The 10086-nt window shown below is 41.5% G+C and overlaps 2 protein-coding genes and 1 non-coding gene across 3 annotated transcripts in view; all 3 read right to left on the reverse strand.

Moving 5' to 3' along the window:
* LOC135717641 (uncharacterized) overlaps positions 1–6308 on the reverse strand; it is a 162089-nt gene extending 155781 nt beyond the window's left edge. The window contains exon 1 of the mRNA XM_065239784.1: positions 6283–6308. Coding sequence (XP_065095856.1) covers positions 6283–6293 — 11 coding nt within the window. The 5' untranslated portion in view covers positions 6294–6308. The remainder of the gene's footprint in view (positions 1–6282) is intronic.
* Positions 2994–3100, reverse strand: LOC135696885 (U6 spliceosomal RNA). The gene has a single exon (XR_010517408.1). It is a non-coding gene; the product is annotated as a U6 spliceosomal RNA (small nuclear RNA).
* Positions 6309–6490: 182 nt separating the features above from the next.
* On the reverse strand, positions 6491–7130 carry LOC135696879 (uncharacterized). The gene has a single exon (XM_065216423.1). The coding sequence runs from the start codon at positions 6870–6872 to the stop codon at positions 6543–6545; it is 330 nt and encodes a 109-aa protein (XP_065072495.1). The 5' UTR covers positions 6873–7130; the 3' UTR covers positions 6491–6542.
* Positions 7131–10086: the final 2956 nt, after the last annotated feature.

Below are 10086 nucleotides of genomic sequence, written 5' to 3' on the forward strand. Positions count from 1 at the left end.
ACTGGGTAATTGCCAAGATTTGGGAGGAGGAGATATTACCGGAGGAGTGGATGGAAGGTGTCGTATGCCCAATCTACAAAAAGGGCGACAAGTTGGATTGCTGCAACTATCGCGCGATCACACTGCTGAGCGCCGCCTACAAGGTACTCTCCCAAATTCTATGCCGCCGTCTGTCACCATATGCAAAAAAGTTCGTGGGGCAATACCAGGCGGGATTCATGGGTGCCCGCGCTACCACGGACCAAATTTTCGCGATTCGGCAGGTTCTGCAGAAATGCCGCGAATACAACGTGCCCACACATCATTTGTTCATCGATTTTAAATCCGCATACGACACAATTGATCGAGATCAGCTATGGCAGATTATGCACGAGTACGGATTTCCGGATAAACTGACGCGATTGGTCAAGGCGACGATGGATCGAGTGATGTGCGTTGTTCGAGTATCGGGGACACTCTCGAGTCCCTTTGAATCTCGAAGGGGGTTACGGCAGGGTGATGGACTTTCGTGTCTGCTGTTCAACATCGCGTTAGAAGGTGTGATCAGAAGAGCTGGGGTAGACACGAGTGACACGATATTCAGGAAGTTCATCCAGCTCCTTGGTTTCGCCGATGACATTGACATTATGGCACGGAACTTTGAGATGATGGCGGAAACGTACATCAGACTGAAGGCTGAAGCTAGACGGATTGGACTTGCCATCAACGCATCAAAGACAAAATACATGAAAGCAAGAGGTTCTAGGGAAGACAATGTTAGCCTCCCACCCCGAGTTCAGATTGACGGTGACGAAATCGAGGTGGTCGATGAGTTCGTGTATTTGGGCTCACTGGTGACCGCCGAAAATGATACTGAAATTATGGCAGGGAATCGTGCCTACTTTGGACTCCGGAGGACGCTCCGGTCGAATAAAATTCGCCGCCGCACGAAGTTGACTGTCTACAAGACGCTGATTAGACCGGTGGTCGTCTACAGCCACGAGACCTGGACTATGCTCGTGGAGGACCAACGAGCCCTTGGTGTTTTCGAACGGAAGGTATTGCGTACCATCTACGGTGGAGTGCAGATGGATGACGGAACGTGGAGGAGGCGAATGAACCACGAATTGCACCAGCTGCTGAGAGAACCATCCATCGTCCACATTGCAAAAATTGGGCTTCTACGGTGGGCTGGGCACGTAGTAAGAATGCCTCACGACGATCCAGTGAAAATGGTTCTAGAGAGCGACTCAACAGGAACAAGAAGAAGAGGCGCGCAGCGGGCAAGGTGGATTGACCAAGTAGAAGGCGACCTGCGGACCCTTCGCAGACTACGAGGCTGGCGAAGTGTGGCCATGGATCGAGTAGAGTGGAGACGACTTCTTCGGACAGCAGAGGACAACAAGGCCTTAGCCTGATTGGTAAGGTAAGTATGTTGATGTATATCAAATGATGGATTTCTCAAAAACTTATAGCATGCATAGCACATATTTAAATTGTGAATGTTTCCCAGAACAATAAAACTGTTAATTGTGTTTTATCATCCCGGACGATGATTTAAGAATATAATTTTTTTTTATAATATCATTTATTTATAAAGGCTCAGTTGCGTTAGCTTTGTGGAGCTAAAATGAGGTATAACAAGGTATAATAGCATTATATCTTATGACTAAAGCTAGTAGAACGGGGACCGAATACTCGCGGCTTACTCGAGGTTAAGGACAAACATTTTTTAACAGGTTGGATGTAGACTTGGGATAAGATACATAGGCGTGAATTGTCATTTTAACCTCCGTCGCCGTTGCATTGGTGAGTGAACGTAGAAGAATCACTGCAGTGCGGACAAGTGCTCTGAATCTCGAAAGGTGAATGGACAATTGATTGGACAACTGAAACGAAACACAAAAGAGGCTATGTTGCGAGAACGATGAGAGGACTGCCACATCAATAAAAAAAATAAAATAAAAAAAAAAACAAAAAAGCAAAAACTCTCAAATTCTCTAAATCAACTTCATATATTCGAGATCGTGGCTAGCATGAACGTCTCTATATGGTGTAGCAGGTTGCTTTCCTCGGGCCCTAAAGGATTCACGCAACTCAGATCTGGCAACACAGTATAAAGTACAAGACCAAACAACATGCTTGATGTCGTGGTAACCGTCACAAGAGGCGCATAGATTGTTGTCTGAGAGCCCAATTCGATAGAGATGTGAGTCTTAGGAAAAGTGATTGGACATGAGCCTTGACATGACGCGGTTAAATTCACGGCCCATGGTTTGTTCGAAACCTGTGAGAGAATAGAGTGTAGCCATCTTCCCTAATCACCATCATTCTACTTTTGTTGCCAGTTGCTGAGGACTTGCTGACGAGCTATTGAGAAAAGTTCATTGAAGGCGATTTGCGCCCACCTTAGCCGACGAGTCCGCTTTCTCGTTACCCGGAATAGAGCAATGAGAAGGGACCCAAACCAAGGTGACAGTGTAAGAGCAATTAGATAAAGCACTCAGGATAGATCGTATTCCAAACAGGAAATACGACGAGTGCTTCATCGGTCTCAATGAACGAATAGCCTCCAGTGAGCTTAGGCTGTCCGTGTAAATAAAGTAATGGTCAGGGGAAAGTGAGGCAATTTGCTCTAACGCGTATGATATAGCTGCTAGCTCCGCAACGTAAACTGAGCAGGGTTTCTGAAGTTTATAGGAGCCGCTATGAAATTCATTGAATACTTCAAAACCAGTGGACGCATTTATGGTTGACCCATCTGTGAAAAATCTCTTCTCTTGACTGACGTGGCGGTATTTGATAGCGAAAATTGAGGGAACAACCATCGAACGATGAGGATGTGGTATTCCATGGATTTCTTGCTGCATGGTCAAATCAAAATGTACAGAGGAACTGTAGAAGTCTTCTAAGCCTGCACGATTGGGTTTGAACGAAGATGGCCCAACCTCCAGCGTCATGTATTCGTAGTACAAATTCATTAACCGAGTTTGCGGATTTCGGTCGAGCAACTTAAAAATGTGAAACGCTTTACGATTTTGCGTGTCTTCCTTGCGCAGGGGTCATGCTAATCTTCTCTGTATCGTTCCAATTTTAGTATATGTCCAGCCGAAGCTAGGACTACAATATAAATATTTTAATGATTAATCTCACTTTTAATAGGTACCAAGTAATGGGCAGTGTTTTCAGTTTGAATTTTAGGAATCTTTCTCATTTGGGTCTTGACTGGTACGTGGCGATAGTTACCACGTGTCTTTTCTCGTTTCTGTAGCTGTAACCGATATTAAGCTTGTATGCCCGTTATCTAAGTGATAGTACATGTAATTCAATTAAATGTAATCTAGGAATTCTAATGAAATTAAAGACTTTCCTGGGGACGACCTCGGTGTAGTGGTTAACATCCATTCCTCTCACCATCAAGTCACGAGTTCAAATCTCACCCCCGGAGAAGTCACCCAAGAATGTTAAAGTTAGTATAATAAAAATAAAGACTTTCCTAATTACAAAATCAATTATTTGTTTCCGATCGCATATACAATCCGTGAATAAGTGACGTCGGTAAAAAGCTATAAGACAGAGCTCACTCAACAAAATACAAAAAAATCGTTTTATTATTATACATTTAAGTAGATTTGAAGTTTTTCACCCAATTCATTGCATGAACTTAGAGTTATGTGCTTTTTATTATGAAAAGCGGCTGGAATAGATCATGTTAATGTTAGTATTATTCAAGATTGTTTTCTTGTTATTGGACACATCTTGCTGGACCTTATTGCAGACTTGGCATGTACCACACATTTGTTAATAGTAATAGTTTGTTGATACCAGAACGATCGGAATATCGGGAAAGTCATTCTTGTGAAACTGCGTTGAATTTGATTTTAGCGAAGTGGGACGATAACTTGTAGTGTAAAAATAAGTTTTCTTTTTTTTTTACCTAAAACGCACTTTTGAAACAATTTCTAGACCCTTATTGTGACGATCAATCAAGCGCTTTGGAATTACGAGTACTGCATATGAATGGTATGAAAGCTATTTGTGTGAAAGGACTCAACGGACTGTTTTCAATGAACCTGTTTCAAGTCCCGTGGGAAATAACCTTGGAGTGCCCCAGGGAAGCGTATTAGGGCCTCTTAAATTTATTATGTATATTAACGACTTGCGACGAGTTTTACGATTTTGCGACATTAATTTTTTTTCAGACGATACTGTGATATTCATTGCAGCTAAGGATTTAGAAGTTGCCTTTCCACACTTGAATGAAAATTTGCGATCTCTAAGTAGAAAGTTGAAGTGTTAGCAGTTGAAATTGAATACAAGTGAAACCAAATTCATGGTAATTTCGCGGAATCGAGTAAATGATAACGTCTCTATTGTAATTGATGATGAGATTGTTGATCGTGTTTGGGAGATTAAATATTTTGGCGTGATTATTGATGACAAACTTAAGTTCAACTCTCACATTGACAGTGGCATCAAGAAAACTGCCAATAAGTATGGAATTTTATGCCAATTGAAAAACGCATGAACTATTGCCAGTAAAATACAGCTATACAAATCAATCATCGCTCCTTATCTAGACTTTTGCCCTTGCATTTTATTTCTGGCAAATGAAACACAAATATCGAGATTACAGCGCTTGCAGAATAAAATAATGTGTTTGATTTTGAGATTTAATAGATTCCCTTCCTCAACAGCATCAAGGATGATTTGAAATGGTTGTAGGTGAAGCAAAGAATTGTTTATTTGACAATGGTGTTCATTTATAAAGTAGTTAACGGTATGCTGGCTCGATATTTGTGTGATCGAATTGAAAGAGGAAGTGATTTATTTTAACTGAGGAAGCTGTCAAAGTTTTCATTGCTCGTTTTCTAGTCTCTACATACAATTTTCACACTGCCGTACTCTATCGGAACTATAAACTCAATACTTTCATCTCCTCATCTATCGTATAAAATAACCACTCTAAGTCTGTTATTTGAAACTTAGCATCTTCAACTATGTAAAATAGCGGGAACGGTGGTGTAGGGGTAAGCGTAATTGCCTCTCATCCCAGCAGGCCTGGGTTCAATCCCAGCTCTGAGGCATAACATCTCTGATCACGCCTTCCATCGGAAGGGAAGTAAAACCGTTGGGTTCATGAGTTGAAGGGTCGATAAGGGTCCAGGTGTGGGAGCTGCCTTCCTGGCACGTCGGTAGCATTGGTGCTCAGCACGGAAAACAAGATCGGCGGAAACCAAATCAAAGGAAACAAAAAAACTATGTAAAATCGTCAATTTCACCCAGAAGTAATACAAACAAAATAGTTAAGGTATGAAATGTTTGCTTGTTTCTTCTTCTTCTTCTTCTTATTCTTATTCTTCTTCTTCTTCGTGTTTCAAGCTTATTGCTTATCGCATATTAGCTTATTGCGTGCTCTCAACTTAGTGTTCTAGATGCACTTCCACAGTTATTAATTGAGAGCTGCCGATGCCTGCACCATTTTTGCATTTGTATAATTGTGTGGCAAGTACAATCACCCTCTATGCCCAGGGAAGTCGAGAAATTGTCCAAGCCGAAAAATTCCTAGACCGAACCGGGAATCGAATCAGTCGCCTCCAGCATGGTCTTGACTTGTACCTGTGATTTTACCGACTGAGCTAAGGGACGCTCCAGTTTAACTAGCTTTTATCAATTTCTATTAACGGAAAATGTCGTATTAACTTAAGGATTTAAATACGTTCGAAAATTTTGGTGTTTTTGAATGAAAAATATTGTTTTATCCAATGAATAAAGACTTCTGTCTTGCTAACAGAATTTTAAGCAGTAGTAAGTGCCTACGTTGTGTGAAATGAATTAAAAATTTACATTTTGGTAATTTAACAGCTCCAGTATCTAATAGGCTGTTCATAAACTTCGTATGCAGTTTTTTAGAGCTCCCTCTCCCCCTGAGTAGACATTTCATTTTTTTTATTTGTATAGACTGTAAACACTTAAGTCACCTGCATCCACCTCCTCTCTTTTAGATGCCTTTGTGGTTGAAGAACAACCCCTAATATTCAAAACCCATTTATCTGTATACGAGCGACTACTCTTAGAACCATAAAACAGTACAGTGTGAAATTATTGATGCCAGCAAAAATTTAAAACTTCACAAATGAAACATTCTTTAAAATTTAAATGTCTGATGCTCTGAATTAAGCAATGTTCGTTTTATTTCAACTGCACATACTTGATATACATAGGTGCTGATAATAAGAAAACTCATACTAAGGCGATTCGTCCCACCTGAGGCCCAATTTGTAACAATTACTAGAAACTCACCTGGTTGTCATTGACGCATGTTCCTTTCATTCATCGGTCGGTGCTGCGTTGTCATAAAAATCTCATCGGTTTGATAATATTAATGATAATAAATTAACTACTATAGATAGAATAAAAGTTGATAACATTGAAAATACGCATACGTTCTGGCTCAACAAAAAAAGCAAACGAAAAACTTCTTCTCCTACCGCTCTCGTGCAAAAAAATAATAATAATCTTGCACTGCTCACTAGAACAACTTCTCTCCGCCACTACTACCACTACTGTCGACGTCCGGCCCTGGTGACCTGATTTCGTTCGGCTTGTTCCTTCTCGCGAAGTTCTTTGATCGCTCCGACACTTCCCCACATCACTTTGGCTGTCACCTGGGTGGCCCCGGTCACTTGGGAAGCCGTCCCCCCGTTGGCGGTGGATCCGTTAGCGTTTTCATTGTTGCCGCCACCAGTGCCGGTGGCATTCCGGGCGTTGCCGGCCCGGGTTGAGCTGGACCGATTGCCACGAGTTCCATGGGCATTGGCCGCATAGGTGGCATTCACGTAGTTATTGTTTTGATCTTTTTCACGCTCACAATTCTTGCACTGGTACGACATTTTCTTTTCCTGCGAACACGATTCGTCACACACCTGAGCAGATAAAATTGCACCTTAACACCTCCGTGAAGCCGCGTTGCAAAAGCCTTATGCAATAAACACCACACCGATCGGACCCCGTTTGCAGAATCTCGCGAGTAGTTCGTCAAGACAAGTTCGTCGTCTTCCAGATGCAAGTGCGCATTGAAGTCTCGCGAGCCCAAAAATGCTGTGAGCCACTACCACACTGGCAAAACCTGACACGATCGCTCCAACAACCGACGGTCGATATAGGTAAAGCTCTATCTTTGCGCGAGGTTTGCGATCTGGCTCTTTCTTCCTCTTCACCCGGAGGTCTCTCGCTCTGGAATGTTATCTCCGTTGTTGACACACACGGCACCATAGCATTCAGACCGCTTTGCCAGAGAAGAGAGAGCTCACCCAAAACCTCTAGGCCACGAAAAACAAAAACAAATAAGAAACCTGTACAACAAAGCCGCATCCAAACCGAACGGATTAGAATTGTTCAGCTGCTGAACTTGATGATCACCGCAGATGTGTGTGAGAGGGAGAGAGAGAGCGGTCTTCGCGATCAAGTTGCTGTCCCAACCAAGCACAGGTGTGCGGCATTTTTCTCATTTTATCTCGCTCTTTTTCTCCCTAGCTACTACAGATTGTGGTTTCGCCTGTGGAATCACCTGTTTGATCTTTAAAAAGCTCGCCAACCTATGCATAAGCTGTATGAGCATTCAGCGCTCTCGCGGGGTGGTATGTGTGTGACCAAGTTTGCCTGACCGATGGGTCGTTGAACTTTGATACTACTTTGGCGAAAGCTTTTCCCATTTTTCTTTATGTCTGGTTTCTTTCCGGGTTTCGTTGTCTTTGTTTGAGGGTTTGGAAATCCCCAAGTATCTAACCTATAGAGGTGGTGCATCGTGGCGTCATTGTCTAAATGGAAGCTTATACGCTCGGGGGTTTGGGTTGATTGGAAGCTTTCTTTGCGGGTAAATCATAGAGGGGCTGGCTTTTAGCGGGGTTGAAAGCGACCGCCATTCTACATCTATTTCCCATGTTCATGTATCAATCATTCGTGCTTTTCCATTTTCGTCAGAGGCAGATTTTTATTGTTTATTTTCGATATCGAAAAACTTGATGCATTGAATGGCAGTTGTCAATACCCGTCCCAAATATTGTGTCGTTTACTTTGAATTTACTCATTTGGCTACCACCTGGACCATCTTAGAATTAATCGACTTCATAAAACCCTCGGACTATAATGAATTTAAAAAAATCTGAGTTGGAGTACACAGCAAAAAAATAATTTTGATATCACGTCAAAGTGGATGCACTACAATCATGTCAAAAATCTCATGTAATTTGTAAGGCCACAAAATAAACAAATGCAGTAAAAGCAGCGGAATGTCAGTTCATGCACTGCATTAATGATAATTTTGTCCTTTTTGGCAAGTAATATTACACCATATTTTCGACACGATTGAAGTGCATTGAAGTGATGTGATATCAGAATTAATTTTTTGCTGTGCAGGAGTTTATAAAACGCCCTTTTTGCATTTCTTTGAATATGACGTTTATTTAAATGCAACAATAATGGACAATCGAAGAGTACTCTAATGCGCCAATTAAACAGCTGTCAACTGTTTAGAATCAGTAATAAAAACAAAATGCTGAAAACCTTTCTTCCTATGTAATTTTGTGCGTCATTGTGAGAAACATTCAAGTGATATAAAACCTAGCCAGGCTGGGTTGTTCTATTATAATGCATGAAGCTATGTTTTCAAAAGCCTGTCTCATTTGAATGAATGGTATTAAATGTTACATTTTTTGTAAAATGATTAATTTTTTTATTTACTACGGTCCACCCACGGGTAATATGCTTCATTGTTTATCGTCGAATCCACGATTAACATAAATGCTAAATTGATGAGAAATCCAAGTATTTTATGAGATCCTATTTCTCTGCTCTCGCAAAACACGATGCGCTCTATCGCGGCGCAACCTGAGTATGAGCATGAGCATGAGCATTGACGATCATAAATTTCAGTGGTGATTGACCAGATTTAGCGAAATTTGCACAAAAAACTACATTAATTGGGCTTGAGACTAGCAATCCATTATCAGTGTACAACATCCGGAGAATACATATTTTTGGGGTCCATAACGACACTTGCCACGTCTTTACGGTCATCGGGGAGGGAAGGAATTGTTATTTCAACAACCGTTGCTACTAGAGACCGATCTGCATCTCCACGTTTGTCACGGGAAGGACGTTTTTGTTAGTGTGAAGGGGGTAAATTAAATCTGGATTCACATTGGAAAGTGATGCGATCTTTTAAGGGGGTAGTCCACTCTGGAAATTTCAAGAAAATCTTTTTTTTTTTGGCTTAAAAAATATAATACTTTGGAATGTCTACTTTGACATAGACTTGCCCGCAAGTCCGCAAGTGACATCGTTCCAAAGTTATAGGCCGATTAGTGGACTCGAGTCCAGACGCTCCAAGTGCGCTAGGTGAGCGCTCGGAGTACCCGCCCGTTACCGGCGATTATCTCTAAACGATGTATTCAAAATTAGCGGTGCTGTATTTTAGAAACGGCTTATTCGATTTAAACGGCGATTAAATTTTCGAGTTAAGTACCTTTTTTTCTAGTCTTGTATTTTCAAAGGAATCAAAAATGGATTTTTGGTGCTAGCTTTTATCTCCAATTTTAGGGTACAAAAACGGACTGTTGTTTTTTTTTTCAGAACGCCGCCAAATTTTTATTTTTAAACCAAATAAAAAAACAGCTACGTACAAGACTGGGTCATCTATCAGAGAATAAACACAAAAAAAAATCGTTGTTCCAGCTCCAGTGGTGTGACCGCCAGACGTCCCGCCCCGCGACGACTCAGACGGGAGGTCTCCTGGAAAACCTGGTGCAGCGGCTACAAGAGACATCCAATCGCGCCAAAAAAAAAATCTCAATTAAAGAGGACATTTCAATTGATAAACCATGCATTCCTTTTTTTTAATTGATCGTTATTTACGCTCAAAAAAAAAAATCGTGAAAATGACCTATTTTTCATGCCGCCAGAGTGGACTACCCCTTAAAACCTGTAAAGCAAATGACGCGACCATATGAACTCAGTAATGTAGAGAGGCTTGGGTTTTAATCCACGATCTTCTGCTCAGTAAGCAAAACCGGTCGCTCTAAGGCCACCGTGCCCCTTTCATCACAA

The sequence above is a fragment of the Ochlerotatus camptorhynchus genome, unplaced genomic scaffold (genome assembly GCF_037179485.1).
Source record: "Ochlerotatus camptorhynchus isolate MF236.1 unplaced genomic scaffold, CSIRO-AGI_Acam_v1.1 ptg000062l, whole genome shotgun sequence".
NCBI classification, from domain to species: domain Eukaryota; kingdom Metazoa; phylum Arthropoda; class Insecta; order Diptera; family Culicidae; genus Ochlerotatus; species Ochlerotatus camptorhynchus.